This window comes from Echinops telfairi, unplaced genomic scaffold (assembly GCF_000313985.2).
Source record: "Echinops telfairi isolate 266 unplaced genomic scaffold, ASM31398v2 ScPeMD7_7469;HRSCAF=8507_0, whole genome shotgun sequence".
Taxonomy (NCBI): domain Eukaryota; kingdom Metazoa; phylum Chordata; class Mammalia; order Afrosoricida; family Tenrecidae; genus Echinops; species Echinops telfairi.
Window position 1 is genome coordinate 60289646 of NW_022111372.1, and position 15612 is coordinate 60305257.

The window sequence follows — 15612 nt, forward strand, 5'->3', positions numbered from 1 at the left end:
GGTAAGGATTCTGTAGCACATGTGTGTGCATGTGTGTGTGCAGCTCAATGGGATCCCATAAACTGGAAGAATACCATTTTCTGAGCTTCTTCCATGGGCCCCTTCCTGGAGCTTCCAGACGCACCCATGTCAGGGGTTCTGACATGCTGTGCTGTAAAGAAAACCCTTCACTGCGTCGGACTCAGCCAACCCCACACTCATTTCACTCAGGGCTGTGTATCTCCCCATCCCCACCCTCCACATGGTATATCACTCCAACCTAGGTACCGCGTGTGTAGGGACACATGGTAGGAAATACCTACCTGCTTGAGGCAAGAATGAAAATGGGGCGAGGACAGCCGTCAGTGGGTCTCCCACAACGAAGCCTGTTGGAGCCCCGCTTTGGTGCCCTAAGAGAAGTGGGAGCCGGGGAGGGAAGAGGGGGAAGATGAACAGGAGCAATGCTGAGACCAGGGAAGGAAGCCAAGGTGTCACCAGGCAGGTCCTCTGTCTTCATTGGCCGCTCGCTAGCCCAGTGCCCAAGATCACTGGGAGGAGTGCTCGTAGGTGGGCTGGCTGAAAAAGAGGAGGACTTTTACCTACCCTCTTCACACTGGGCCCCCGAGGATGCACACAGCCTCAGCACAGCAGGACAGCACATGGGAATCCCTTGAGGGTCTACCTCTACAGGGCCTTGTATCTCCGTCTTCCAAGAGTGGAAAAGCCATCAGGAGCTGAATTAACTGCCGGCCATGTTTACGGTGGTCCCACTCCATGCAGAGCGTGGAATAGCTGCTCCAGACAGACAGAATCTAAGGTGTGCGCTCAGCTCAGCTAGGGCTCCTGGTTGGCACGTTGCTCTCCTAGATCATGCTCCGCCTGGCTGGACTGTGTGGAAGATGGGAAAGCCCAAAGCTCACGTTCTGCCTGGTGGTTTCAATCCCAGCACATGGGCCCAGACAACTCTGTCTGCAACTGTCTGTTGGCCTGTCTGTCTCTCTTCTCTTGGAGAGCTGCTGTGTGTGTATCACACACACACACACACACACACACACACACACACACACCTTGAACCCTGCTATTTAGGACACACGAGGCCTTTCATTGCGCTGGGAACTTTAAAGGAACTATATCTTGAGGCTGGAGCTTCATGTTCATTTCCTATGTGCTTCCTGGAGAACCCCAGGGGTTACTTCTCTAACAGGGGGCTATGTTGTCAATGAGACCCTGTAGCCCCTCAGGAGGCTGCCCTCACCTCTCTGGTGGGTCGGGGGACGTTGGGCTTCCTCTGAGCACACTTAGACTCTAGTTGGGATTACGTGTCTCTCTGTAGATGTCCCCCGGGAGGCTGGGTCACGGTTGTGCCCGCCACAGATGGGATGTGTTCCCTGGATGAGTGCAGAATGGAAGCGCGACCAGCATAGACCAGCTTTCAGCTGCAGCAGCCCCTGAAGAATCCGGCAACGGAGGATGCCGTGCACTACACCAGGGAGGGCCAGGGGCTTTCCCCAGCATTGTCCCTGCCAGGGTCCCAAAGTCTGGGTGTGCCAAGAGAGCACGAATTCACCATTTCTAGTCCCCATGATCTCCTGGCCCAGGTGGGAGTGAGTGTGACCTCTGACCTGATTACACACACACCCCTCGCTGAGACCCTCTCTGAAGCATGATCTCTCCACCCTGCCCCTTCTGACAGGGGAGCTGTGCGACGAAGTGATTGACCACTGTGTGCCCGAGATGAACCTCTGTCAGCACGAGGCCAAGTGCATCTCCCTGGACAGAGGATTCAGGTAAGGCCGCCTGGTTCCAACCCCTGCACGTGGCTCCCTGCCAACTCTGCCTGCAACTGTCCATCCATCTGTCTGTCTGCCCCTCCTCACTCTCCTAATAGAGCACTCTAGACTCCAAAGGGGATTCAGTCCCTTGCCTTTGGGCAACCTTCACAGCTCAAGCCTGCGCTCCTCCTGCTGTGAGCACACCAGGTTTGCCTGCCCCTGGGGTCGGGGCGGCGACTGCAGGAGGCCAGACGCTGACTCTGTTCAGTGGACACACCATTGGTGGAGGTGTCTCCATGGCAAGCAGCTGAGCCAATAGCCTGGCAGGAGAGGTGCAGTTCCAAGGGTGGATGTGAGCACGCTTGGGGAGGTCTTGAATCTCCTGTGCCCTGGAAATCCCTACTGGACCCTGCCCCCACAGCTCCAAGCCTCCCTGCACCCCTTTCATAAAAACTCAGACCAATGCCTCTGCAGGGAAAGCCCAAGACTCAGGACCTAGGATTCTTGGGACATCAGGGGAACATTCTAGAACCCTGTGGCCAAGAAGATTCTCCCAGTCCCCAACCCTGTCATTGACATGCTTGCCTCCATCTTCCCTCAGCAGGCTCTGTCCAACACTAAAAGAGAGGTCTCACACCAAGAAGTCAGAGTTTGGGAGAGCAGCAGAGGCCAGAGCAGTTTGGGGACCCCAGAACTGACCCTCCACAATGGCACATGTATTATCTAGAGAGCCATCCCCTAGAGAGGCGCTGGAGCTGGCATGTGGTGCCATCGCTGACGAGTCTTTAAGGAGAGTGGACACCTTGTGGCCAGTGCGGCCCATCCAGCCCTGGCCGATGGAAGCTCCTGCTCTCAGTCTAGGCAGGGCCCAGGAGCCGACATGACTCTCTGTTCAGTTCTCCTCAAAAAGCTGAGCCCCCAAACTCTGGGGCTTTGGACAGTGTGGCATTCATTTGCAAAAAACAAACAAACAAACAAAAACTGGTTCTTGTCGCATCAGCTCCAACTCCCGGCTGCCTGTGTGTGTCAGTCAGACTGCCTGTGCTCCGCTCTGTCTGTACCTTGCGGACTCTTCAGGAGGGTCGATCACCAAGCCTTGCTTCCGAGGGGCTTCTAGGCAGACTCACACTGGCCGCCTTTCATGGGGTAGTGGGGTGCTTGCCCTTTTGCCACCCCCAGATTCTGTGATGCATGTGATAGCACCGTGAGACGCTGGATCCTTGCAATCACAAACATCACAGAATGGCAGGAAGTTACACCCGTGGGCCTCAAGAGTCACAAAGTCTCCAGAGAGAACTTGTGAACTTTCAGACTTAAAAGAAGAAGGTAAAGATCTTAGACTCAAAGAGCCCCCTCTGCCCCTCCATACCACGCACGGCCAGTCTATAAATGTTGTTGTGCTGGGACTGTCAGAAGTCTGTTATTTCTCCCCTTAGCCCTTGCTATGAACCTGAGAGAAAAACTTGACCCAAAGCAAACACTTAGAAGCAAGGGGATTTCTGGGTCCCGTGGCTCTGGCTTCAGGTGCTGCTGGGTTCTGAGGAGCAGAGAGAAGGCGTGCTGGAGCACAGCCGGGTGTGAGGGGAGTCTTGGACGTGGGGGGTGGGGTTTGGATGGCCCACAGATGGCGAGCCGAGTATGAATAAATACCAGCGAATGTGAAGTGAGTCCTAGTGGAGGTGTGGGGTAAGCTTTGGGTTGCTAGCCTTGAGGTCGGTGATTCAACCCCATCAGCTGCCCCTAGGGGTAAAGATGAGGCTGTCTGCTCCTGTGAAGATGTGTAGTCTCAGAAACCCTATGCAGGAACACTGTGAGTCAGAACTGGCTTGCTGGCAGTCGTGGGTAAAGCAGGTGAGGGTGAGGGGCTTATGAATGTGACTGTTCCTTTTCCTTTAATGGCATGCCCAAGGTAGCGCTCAGAGCCCGGGGGAGGGCAGGTGGTGTATTCGGGCTCCAGTTTTGCTGAGACCAAGGGAAACATAGCATCAGTCCATTCCATGTACACACCCCTCTCAGATACGCCTGACTGCCCCAGCCCCCTCTGAGGCAGGCCAGCTGGAACCTCAAACTAGCAAAGTTATGCGGGTGCCTCCCGGGACCCCTGCTCCGTCCACTTCTTTCCACTCCCAAAGGGGGAGGAGGCAGCAGAGGAAGAAGAGAAGACCATTCCCTGTGCACTGTCAGGCCCCTTTGTCCCAGAAGTCCCTCTCCACCTGGGCTGCCACCACCTTCCGGACATGGACAGCCAGCAGTTACTTTGGCTCTGCCCAGGAGAGAGGCCCAGGGGTGGATCAGGCCCCACTGGGTGGGAGAGTGTGTGCATGGGTGTGCTTGAGCCTGGGAGGACAGTCAGGCAGGCAGGGGTCTACACAGGGTCAGTCCAGGGGGAGGAGCTCAGACCCGCGTGACTCATATCACAGAGGCCATTTCATCCGCAAAGGGTTTCTCTAACGTGACAGACAAGGTGGCCGAGCTGCTGACGGGCTGCTCCTCAAAGAGCAGGGCTGAGTGGGGCAGTAGCACCGGCCTGCCGCCTGGGGAACCTGCCATTCATTGAGGGTGAGAGATTTGGGGCAGTGTCTTTCTGTTTTGTAACTTTGTGCGATGGCCGTGAAGGTAGACAGGGCAGATCAGTTCCCCACTCTACAATCTGCTGGCCTTTCCTTTCATGTCATGGTTGCAGTGCCACAGTGTACTCTCATCCCACGCCCTCCCCGTTTTCTGCTTCTGCCCCTCCTCCTTGGTCTGAACTCTGCCCTTGGGTAAATGCGGCTATGTGAATCTCCAGTGGCTGAGTACTGGAGTGAGGTGTGCGTAGGGTTAGTGTCCCCTTACGGACATGTCCACTATTAGGTGGAAAGTTGAGCCACTGGGTGAGTTCAGTTCCAAGCCTAAAGGGTGACCAAGGGACATCATCCCACTAGTCTCTATCTGACCAGTCAGCCTGGCCTTCTATACGCCCATTTAATTTCAGTCCTAATCTTATTTTTTCTTTTTTGTGTGTGTGGGCAGGGAGGAGGGGGCAGGGAGGGTCAGGAAGAGTCAAAGAAAACCCAGGGACGTTCTCGGACGTGGAAGTCATTAGCATCGCCTTTGGATTAGCACGTCACACATTGCCTCCTCCGTGTTCACCTAGTGCTGGCCACAAAGCACACATGCCCTGGCCTGTGTTCTCTTCTTGTACCAGATTAGTTCGTTTTATTATGGTGACAACAACGTGGAAAAGCACTTGCCATGTCAAAAGTTCTTACACGTGGGTGCTGTGACGTCTTCTCCCTCACTGCCATCGAGTGGGTCCCACTCATGGTGACCCAGCAGGACAGGGTAGAACTGCCCCAGGGGGGTTCCAAGACTGTAACTCTTTATGGGAGTAGAAAGCGTCATCTTGCTCCCGAGGAGTGGCTGGTGGTTTTGAACTGCTGACCTTGCGGTTAGCAGCCCAAAGCAAAATCTCTGTGCCACCAGGGCTCCTTGTAACGTGTTAGCTTCATCTTATTGTACCACCACCACCACTGTCTGTTTCCAAATTATTTCCCGACCTTAGAGAAACCCCGTGATCCCTCGGCAAAGACTGCTTTTTCTCCTTCCCTCCACCCGTCAGTCACCACCGGCAAACTTGGGTTTCTGAACATATGCCTATTGCAAATCAGTGGGCTACACCACCAGGTTCAGGGCTCACAGAGGTCGCTCCGTATGGTGTTTCCAAGGTTCCTCTGTGTGGTGGCCCACATCAGGACTGCATTTCTGCCAGTGGCCGAGCCATAGTCTAGTGTGTGTGTGCACCACGTTGTCTAGGGTGCCTACCACATTGTGTCTATCCGCTCATCTCTTGGCGGGACATTTAGGTTGTTTCCACCTTTCGGCTATTGAGACCAGCAGCGCCCCAGTTCCTGCTGTCAGCTCTCTGGGGCACATCCGGGGATAGGACAGGGATAGCTGGGTCATATGCCAGTTCTCTGTTTAAGTTTTTCAGGGACCATGATTTAATTTTTAAAGCCCACATAAGAAATGCAGTTAACCATCACTGGCCCCATTTAAAGATGAGGAACACACCCTCAGAGAGGTCATGAGTGGCTTCTAGAACAATGTCGGACACAGTAAGTGTAAAATAATTGCAATCAGTAGTGCATGGAGCCCGTCAGGAAGTGACACCACTGCTCCCTTGGCCCTGGTCTCCTTCTCGCTTTGTAGGACAGCAGAACCTCCTTAGAGGTTCATAGAGACACACCCCAATGAGACACTCAGCTAAAGGTCCTTCGGAGGGGGCCTGCACACAGGAAGGGGCTTTCTAACAGCAGCAGCGCCAAGTCTAGCTCTGGGCGGTTCCACCCCGGCCTCCTCAGCCTGCCTCCTGACACTCACTCCCACTAGAGGCAGGCAGGCAGGCAGGCATTTTCAGGGTGGCTGTAGAAGGGAGCTGTCGGCAACTTGGGTAGAGGGGGAGGAGAGAGAATGGCAGCCACCAGAAGCTCGCCCGGCCATGACACAGCCTCATTCTGCCTGCGTTACAGATGTGAATGCCTCCCTGGCTACAGTGGCAAGCTCTGTGAGACGGATAACGACGAGTGTGCGGCCCACAAGTGTCGCCATGGTGCCCAGTGTGTGGACGCGGTCAACGGCTACACCTGTGCCTGCCCCCAGGGCTTCAGGTAGGGCAGGGGGCCGCCACAGGAAGTGGGGAAAGAGCCTGAACCAGAGAGATGGCTTGGGAACTGGTTGAGACTCAGGTGCAGCCCCCTTCCCTGCCCCCCTCCCACCAACTGAGGACTTCAATCGCCTTCCTCAACCCTTGCAAATCCCAATGGGGAAACAGAGCAGACACATTGTGCGAGTGCATATGGCAGTGGACTTGGGCTCCAGCACACATCTGTCAAGCTTGGACACGATGCCAGCCAATGGAAGATGCCACTGCCTTGGAGGCCCCAGGGGTGGGGTAGCCACGTAGCCACGTAGCCACGTAGCCACAGCAGCAGGAACCACCTTTCTAGGCAAGAGAGCAAACGGCAGAGTGGTGGCCCACTGGCAACTCAATGGAGGGGGTGGAGGGCTGGGCTGTTTCTAGAACAGGGGTCCTTAAACTTTTTAAACAGGGGGCCAGTTCACTGTCCCTCACACCCGTTCAAGAGCCAGACAATAGTTTAAAAAAAAACTCTGAACAAATTCCTCTGTACACTACACATGTCTTATTTTGAATTAAAAAAACAAATGGGGCAAAAACACCCTGCGGGCTGGATAGATGTCCTCGGCAGGTCTCATGTGGCCCACGGGCCCGTAGTTTGAGGACGCCTGCTCTAGAATCCCAAGCCAGAAAGAGAAAGGGGAGACGGGAGGTCCTGGACTGGGGGCTGGAATGGAGAAGGCAAGCCCTGGGCCCCAGGTCTAGCGCCTGCACTGTCGTGAGGGAGGACAAACTGAAGGGAGTCAGACGGGGACTTTTCTGTAGGGAGCAGTTTTCTCTGGATGATGCAGAGGCAACTGCAGACTCACTGGATGGCAAAGTCCATGGGGGAGCCCTGCTCAAAGGCGCCTGGGGTGTGGCTTCTCGGGGTTTCTCCAAGCCCCTCCATGAAGACCCTCTGTCTCAGAGACTAGGAAACATGCAAAGTCCCGAGTCCTTCAAAGAGCTGCTGATCCTGAATTAGAGAGTCGGGAGCAGGGACAAGGAGTCTGCACTTTTCACAACCTCCCCGTGCCCCTGAGGATTCTGATGACACTGATATTTGAGAGCAGTCCTCCAGCCCAACCACGTCCTCTTGTAAATGGGAGGTGGGGACTTCGGCGTAAAGCCAGTCATCACTGAAATCAACTGCACGTGCGTCAGACCTGACCTGGGCTCGGTGCGTGGGCTGTATCAGTCTGGATTGACTAGAGCAACAGATTCATAGACATTCATATGTGTATAAGAAGCTTTATATACAAGAGCAGTTGTACATTAAGAAAGCACCCCAGTCCAGCCCAAGCCCATTGGCCCTTTTGTCCAGTACCAGTCTATAAATGGCTCTTCAGACTCACACAACACATGCAATGATGCTGAATGCAGGAAGATCACAGGCCAGTGGGTGGCAAGTCTTGTGGATCCAGTGGCAGTAGAGGCATCTCAGCACTGGCAGGGGTCTCCACATGGTTCCTCCAGCTCAGGCACTAGCCTAGTTCCATGTGTCTTGTCAGCTGCAATGTCTCCCAGGGAGGGGGCGTGTGTCCCGCCTCCAACGAGCTACTGATCTCCTTCCTGCCTCCAAATGAGGTCATCAAGTTGTGATCTGATTGACAAGCTAAACTCCACCCCTTCACTCTTAATCCTCAGATTGACACCAGATGATGTAACTACCACATGGGGTTTTCAGCAGGGTAGACAGATGGCTAGGGCTTTCTTCCAGGGTACTGGTAGGTTTCTGGAGTGGGTAACACCTTTTTCCTTTGCTTCACATGATGAAAGAATTCACGCCAAATCACGTTTTGGGATCCAAGTGGGTTTTATCAAGAAACGGAAAAGTTTCAGGTGTTTGGTCTCAGTTAGGGTACACGTGCCAAGCTGCCCTGAACCTGCACTGGGGTTCACACCTGGGCACGAAACATCCACGTGAAAAAGCTCCCACACGTGTGGAACTTGGGAGGCCAGAAACCCAAGAACCCTAGAGGCTAAGAGCATGTGGGCCAAGAGGCTGTGGATCCCAAGTAGGGCGTGAGCAGGTTCATGTGCGCCCACACAGGAGAGGGAGACCCTCACCCTCCACCTGCCACTGACCAGGAGCAGGGTACGGAGATCGAGGCTTTCCCAAGCCAGGATATGTCAAACCTCTGGCTGGGGAGGTGTGTTGGATGGTATTGGCTGACCCGATTGGCTGAGTTAGGCCCACCTGGGTGATATCCCTAAAGTGGGTGTGTGTCCAGGGGGCTTGTGTCTGTGCATGCACAGTTTGGTGTCTAATGGTTGCCTGATGTCCTTCCATCCTCCTCTATGGGGGCTTTTGCAGGCATGGTAGGGACAACCCCCCACCCCCACCCCTGCCCCTCAGCTAGCTACCTAACAGTACCTCTGGGAGGAGGGGCAAGGGGGTGCCGCGGCTCAAGCCATCAACCTTTCAGTTAGCGGCCAAGTGCACCACCCAGGTGCAATGGGGGCCAAGAAAAGGGCAAGGGCTTGCTTCTGTGAGAGGGAGGCCTCCCCCACACTCTGGCAGGGGGTTGGAGGCTGGAATAACCATGGTTGTCTGCTCCCCCTCCTCTCTCCCGCTGCCTCCTCTGCCTCCTCCCAGCGGGCTCTTCTGTGAGCACCCACCGCCCATGGTCCTGCTGCAGACCAGCCCCTGTGACCAGTACGAGTGCCAAAATGGGGCGCAGTGCATCGTGGTGCAACAGGAGCCCACCTGCCGCTGCCCGCCGGGCTTCGCTGGGCCCCGCTGCGAGAAGCTCATCACCGTCAACTTTGTGGGCAAGGACTCCTACGTGGAACTGGCCTCCGCCAAGGTCCGGCCCCAAGCTAACATCTCCCTGCAGGTACGCTCCCACCCCTCCCCCCAGCCATGCCCCTCACTCTGACTGCCTGGAGAACAGGTGGCATGGCCCAGACCATAGCATCCTCTCCCATCCCTGAAGGCCTCGTCAAGGTTCTCTCAGCTGTCTCGTGCGGGAATCACAGGAATACCAAAAGCGTGTCATTGTAACAAACCAATGTTTATTCTCTCACAATTTAGGAGGCTAGATGTGTGGATTCAGGGATCAGCTCCAAGGCAAGGCTTCCTCTCTGTGTCAGCTGTGGGAGAAGGTCCTTGCCAGTGATCTTCCCCTGGGTCTAGGAGGTTCTCAGCAGAGAAACCCTGGGCCTAGAGGTGGTAGTCAGGCCCCTCCTTCTCTGCTCATTTCTCTCTCCCTTGTCTCTTAGAAGATAAACTGTGGTGTAGGGCACACCCCAGGGAATCTCCCCTTACATCTGATCAGGTCTATGACGTGAGTGAGGAAGGGTGCTGTATCCCACCCTACTCCCATGACAACCAATCAGCTCATCACATCATGGAGATGCCTGAAACATTGTATAACTGTCAAATCACATCATTAAATACCAGCAACCAAACCCATTGTCTTTTAGATGATTCCGTAGTGACCATATAGGCCAGAGTAGAATGGCTGCTCAGGGCTTCTGAAACTAATAATCTTTACTGGAGAGGATGGCCTCTTCTTTCTCCCGTGGCAATGAGTGGATTTGAATCACTGACCTTGCAGTTAGCAGACCAGTGCCCCAAAATCCAGCTGTCTAATCAGCAAACCTGCTCGACATCCCACCCCTCCAGGCTAGCTGCGGGCCATGTTGGGGGAGTGAGGAGACGCATCGGATCAGGCAAAGGAGTGCTCTCTGGGCAGCAGCCTCCCAAACCAGTGCTTCTCAGCCTGGCAGCACTGTAGAACCATGCAGCACAGTCCTTGGTCCACAGTAAGCACTGAGTAATCACCGAGGTCCCCAGAAGGAAGGCCCTTGGCAAGGAGGGAGGCTAGACTGGCACTCGAGGGCCTGACCCTCACTCGGTTCCGTGGTCCTTCCCTCGGTGCCACCAAGCAGGACATCAAGGTGAAACACGCACCTGTGAAGAGCCTGAAGGCAGGAAGAGTGGGCGGGCTTGCAGACTTTTCCCTGTACAGGCTGGGCCCCTTCTTCTCTCCACCATCAAACGCATGATCCTGAGGCCAGGCCTCGGGGCAGCCCTCAACCCATCACCGTGCCCAGGCTGGGAACACACCCTACCATCTCCCAGCTTGCCGGCCTAGTGCTGCACACAGCTGAGCCACCAGAGCCCCAGCCTCTTGCTACGTCCGCCTGTGAATTTCTGCTGTGTGAGGTCTGCTGGGGATCAAAACCAAATAAGTCTCATTCGTTCAACTGGTAATGAATGAGCTAAAGACATCACGGTGATCATGACTGATCGGAAGGCCCGAGCCTGATGAGCCTATAGATGAGGGATGGAGGCAGCCACAAGACAAACCACTCTGCCTGCGGCTGGTTATACTCTCCGCCAAGAAGGAAATGGCAAGGTGCTGGTAGAACTGCCCCCAGGATGAAGAGGCCGGCGGGCACGGGAGAAAGCAAGGAAGGCCTCCTGGAGAAAGTGGCATGTACACCAAGATTTGGCCTGCGAAGCAGAAAAGGTGGTTCCTTCTGAAAGGTCTAGCCGGGTCTCCATTCACTCCCCTCCCCAACACACAAGCACCAAACCAGTTGCTCTTGATTCTGATTCATGGTGACACCTGCCTGTCAGAGTAGAACTCTGTAGGAATTTTATTGGATCAGTTAGAGAGAGAGAGGCCAGGCCTTTCTTCCTATGTGCCTCTGAGTAGATTTGAACCACCAACCAAGCACATTAACTATTTGTGCCACCTAAGGACTCTCACTAGGCACCCTGGTGTCACCATGATTACCCTTCATGCTGCGAACCACAAAGTTCCCACCAGCCACTCTATGGGATCCCACCAGCCACTGTATGGGAGAAAAATAACGCTACCTGTCCCCATGAAGAGTTACAGTCTCAGAAACTCAAAGGGGCAGGTCTGGTCTGCCCAATGGGGTCATTGTGAGTCAGAATCTACTTGATTCCAGTGAGTCTTTTGGTCTAGAAGGAATCCTACACATACCTGGAGCCTAAAGCCACTGCCATTAAATTCATTCTGAGTCACGGTGACCCTACTGGACAGAGTAGAACTGCCCCATAGGGTCACTAAGATTTTAAATCTTTACGGGAGTGGACGACCTCATCTTTCTCCCATGGAGTGACTGGTGGGTTCAAACTGCAGACCTAGTGGTTAGCAGCTCAGTGCATAGTCTCCCACTCAGTCAACCTACCTCCTGTTGGAAGTCATCCAAGAACCATAGGGTCACTATGAGTCGGGAATCCAGTCAATAGCAGGGAAGCAGCCCAGGTGCAGTCGGTCATCAGCTGCTCTGAGCAGAATTAATGTAGTCCCCCTCCAAGTTCATCTCGACACAGGCATTGTGCTTCATCTCCCAGCTCCAGCCTGTGCCCTTGTCTGCGTGGCTCTGCCATTCCTCCAGGCGTCCTGGAGACCGTGCTCAGTGCAGGGCCCACAGGAGACACTCAGTAAGAGATTCTGCTGTGTGAATGGTGGGGTGGGCAGATTACCCCAATTCAAGTTCACAGGAGCCAAGGACAGCCTGGGGTCCAGTGCACAACGGCCCTCGGAGCTGCCTGGTCAGTGCAGCGATGCCTGAGTGAGCCATAAGGAGATGATGGAGGGGCACACTTAGCGACGCTGAATTGCTGCTGAATCAATATGTATTGCTTGCTCAACCAGCATTGTGCTGAGTAAAAGTATCAGCCCTGTCCATTTGGACCACAGATGAGATGGAGGCGGAAATAGGGGGTGGAATTCACATCAAGATGGGTTCAGGAAGGGGGACAAACAACAGAAATGTGGGTGAAGGGAGACAGCGGACGGTGTAAAATATGAAAATAAAAATAGTGCATCAATGATCAAGAGTTCACAAAGGTGGGAGGGTGGGAAGGTAGAGGAGAGAGGGGGAAAATGAGGAACTGATACCATGGGCTCAAGGAGAAAGAAAATTTTTGAGAATGATGGTGGCAACAAATGCACCCATGTGCTTGACACAATGGATGTGTGTATGGTTTGTTATAAGAGTTGTACGAGCCCCTAATAAAATGATTTAAAAAAAAAAAAAAAAAAAGGATGGGTTCGGGAATGACCACCCAGAAGAGGGCTCTGAGGAGGGTGAGGGAGGAGATTAATCCCATGAGGGGCCCCAACCCACACGACCCGGTCTTTCTCTCCAGGTGGCCACTGACAAGGACAACGGCATCCTACTCTACAAAGGCGACAATGACCCCCTGGCGCTGGAGCTGTACCAGGGGCACGTGCGGCTGGTCTACGACAGCCTGAACTCCCCGCCCACCACCGTGTACAGGTCAGGAGGTGCACCCACCAGGGCGGCCCTGCGCCTCCCCCACCCGCCGACTCGCGCGGCGCGCCTGGCCTGGGGGGCGGGGCAGTGTGGGAAGAAGAGGCAGGAGAGGAAGACAGCCACGTAGGGAGATGACACCTCATTACCATAAGATAAATGGCCACCTGGCTACCTCGCACTGCACGGGGTGCGCCAATGGGGACATGGCTGCTTAATGAGATGCCCTTTTCCAAATGTCATCGTAATCTTTTATTAGTTTAAGAAAGAAAACGGGGAGATGAGCGTGGAACTCGAGGGGAAGAAACTCAGGAACACGAAGGGAGCGGGGTGATTCTTCCCTTAAGTGACTTTCAAGCCGCTCCCAAGGACGGCTTTCCGCAGCTCCAGGCTGGCAGCGTCCAGCCCACCCCGCGCGTGCTCTGTCCGACTCTTGGTGTGCCCGTGGCCCTGGGGCTGTGGACCTTCCTTTCCATGCCCTTTCAGTCTGCTCACTTTTTAAATTCGGCTCCTTCTTCATCACAGATACACGGGTTCAAGGTGTTAGACTTCTCCCGCTTCGCGGGAAGAAGCATGAACAATGAGGGGCTGACACAGATGACGTGTGGCCCACACAGAAGAGGGAACGAACGCAGCAAGGGAGCAGCTGTGGGGGCGGCTTCCCCTCACGGTGGCTCCGGGTAGGGTTTTCAACGGCTGGGGTTCTAGGATTCGTTCGGCCAAGCCTTTCAGGGTGGATTAGAACCAACAGCCTTTCAGTTAACAACCAAGCCTGTTCATCCCTTGTACCCCCGTGGGCACTAAGAATGCAATTGAACGTCCTGAATACATGCCTACTCCAACAGACACATCTGGGCCTGGGGAACAAAAATGAGAAACAAGAGAAGGCGTGCCCCTCACCTGAACACCTCCCCTGGGGCGGGTGTCAGAGGAGGCAGAGCAAGTGGGCCTGGGGAGGCCCTGGCACCCAGCTCTTTCTCTCCATCTGTGGGGAAACCAAGTTAAGGGTGACCTGAGGACAGGTCTTGAGTTCCATCAGCCTCAGAGTCCTAAAAGAAACACGGCCATCGAATGCCACCGCTCTCATAGGATTCCCAAAACTGGAAATATTTATGGGAGCAAATTGGAACGGCCAACATTGAAGTTAGCAGGTCACACTGCCACCAGGACTCCTGAAGTCTCCCAGAAATCTCAGATAAGAATTGACTTGGCTCCCAAGCACCTTGCCCGAAGGCAATCCATTCTGCTCATGCTTGCTCTTGCTTTCTCTCTCTCTCTGTCTCTCTCTGGTTCTCCCTCTCCCTCTCCTACCCCCATCCCCAACTTCTATGGAGCAAGAAAGGGTCAGGCCTTGGACTAGGTGTCAGAAACCTGGAGTTCACAGAACCACCCAGGGGTGCAGGCAGATGTGTACAGCAGCCAGGGTGCCACAGGTAGATTAAGACAACTGCTCCCCGGACACATCATCAGGATGCTGTGGAGACATTGAGGCGGGACAGGTATTTCTGTTTGGAGGACCAGTTCCCTGAGGGAGGAGGCTATGTCTGGGGGAAGCTGGCAGGCCTAGCAGCATCTCCATGGGCTGAGGAAACCCCAGCAGGATCCTGGAAGCAGCTGCTGGGAGAGGCTGGGCTTCCCAGAGGGCACAGCCTGCCCCCACCTGCAGCCCAAGGGTGCCAGGAGGCCATCCCCACCACGTCAGGGGAGCTCATGCTCAGAATCACTGGGGCCACCACCACCAGCCTCCCAGACCGAACCCCAAGTCATCAGGGGCATTGGTAGCCTGTTGCCCCTAAGGGTCCCCACTGACCAGTCCCTAGAGTGAGATAACCACCAGGGACCCTGAGAGGGAGTCACAGGCCTGGAGCCACTGTGCCCAGCACCCGGAGGAAGTCTCAGGTGGTAACAAGAGTGCTTCTGGCTTCTTAGTCCTGGCCCCAGGGCACAGACACTGGGAAGCTCACATAAGACCCCCAGTGGGGACAAATTCCACTATTCCTTGGTTCCAAGACTCATAAAAGGACCACCCTCACTGGCTACAAAACAAGGGTACCGAAGGGGTGACAGACGTGAAGGAAGTAGGCTGGGGTCCCACAGAGCAGAGGACCTCAGCTCCCGTAGATTGACCAGGCTGTTCAGATGCAACCTGTTCATTTGTCAATGGTGTGTGCCTTCAGACACCGTGGGGGATCTCCATGTGGCCTGTAGTGCCTGCTCACGGAGCCCCTTCTCCTCCGCTGCAGCTGTGGTCTCCCTAGTCCGCACCACTGCTGTTGGGGGTGAGGAGCTTCGTGCTCATCCAGGGCCCCTCACTCAGAAGCCCGCAGCTAGGCAGTAGCAGAGTTGATGTTCAAGCCCGGGTCAGGTTCCCACCCAACATGGCTGGCATGCACCCAGGCATGCTGGGCCAAGAGAGAGTGTGGGTAGGGAGCCCAGCTGCAGTGGAGCCAGAGCCTCAGACTGCAGCCCCAAACACCAAGCCCACAGCTGTGCCGCCGATTCTAACTCAGAGTGACCCCATGGGACAGAGTAGCACTGCTCCATGGGGGGCCAAAGGGTGCACCCTTTACAGTAGACTGCCGCATCTCTCCTGTGGTGCAGCTGACGGAGTGGGGCCGCCCACCTTTCAGTTGGTGCCTAAGACACTCCTAGGCTCTTTGCCATAGCTCCCTGAGTGCCCCTGAAATCCTAGGAATTCGTTGTTCCCATGCATGTCCACTGCCACCTAGTGGTCAGAATTCAGCATTTTCCAGGTGGGCATCAGGCAAGGTCCTGCCTGGAGCCAGGCAATGAAGCACCTCAGAGTCCAACAAAGAGCCAGAGCACCTAGAGCTTCAGCCAAACCACTGTCTCCAGCCGGGTGCCCTCGGGAGAGCGATGCACCAGGAGCCAAGGAGGAAAGGGGGCAGGCTCAGAGCCAGCAGCCAGAAAGTGGGTTCA

General features: G+C 55.0%; 1 protein-coding gene across 1 annotated transcript in view; it reads left to right on the forward strand.

The window, feature by feature from the left end:
• SLIT3 (slit guidance ligand 3) overlaps window positions 1-15612 on the forward strand; it is a gene marked incomplete at its 5' end in the record, with an annotated part of 712261 nt that overhangs the window by 685585 nt on the left and 11064 nt on the right. Inside the window, 6 exons of the mRNA XM_004697123.2 lie at window positions 939-956; window positions 1224-1241; window positions 1673-1766; window positions 6263-6400; window positions 9008-9248; window positions 12548-12678. Of these exons, the coding sequence (XP_004697180.1) occupies window positions 939-956; window positions 1224-1241; window positions 1673-1766; window positions 6263-6400; window positions 9008-9248; window positions 12548-12678 (640 nt within the window). The remainder of the gene's footprint in view (window positions 1-938; window positions 957-1223; window positions 1242-1672; window positions 1767-6262; window positions 6401-9007; window positions 9249-12547; window positions 12679-15612) is intronic.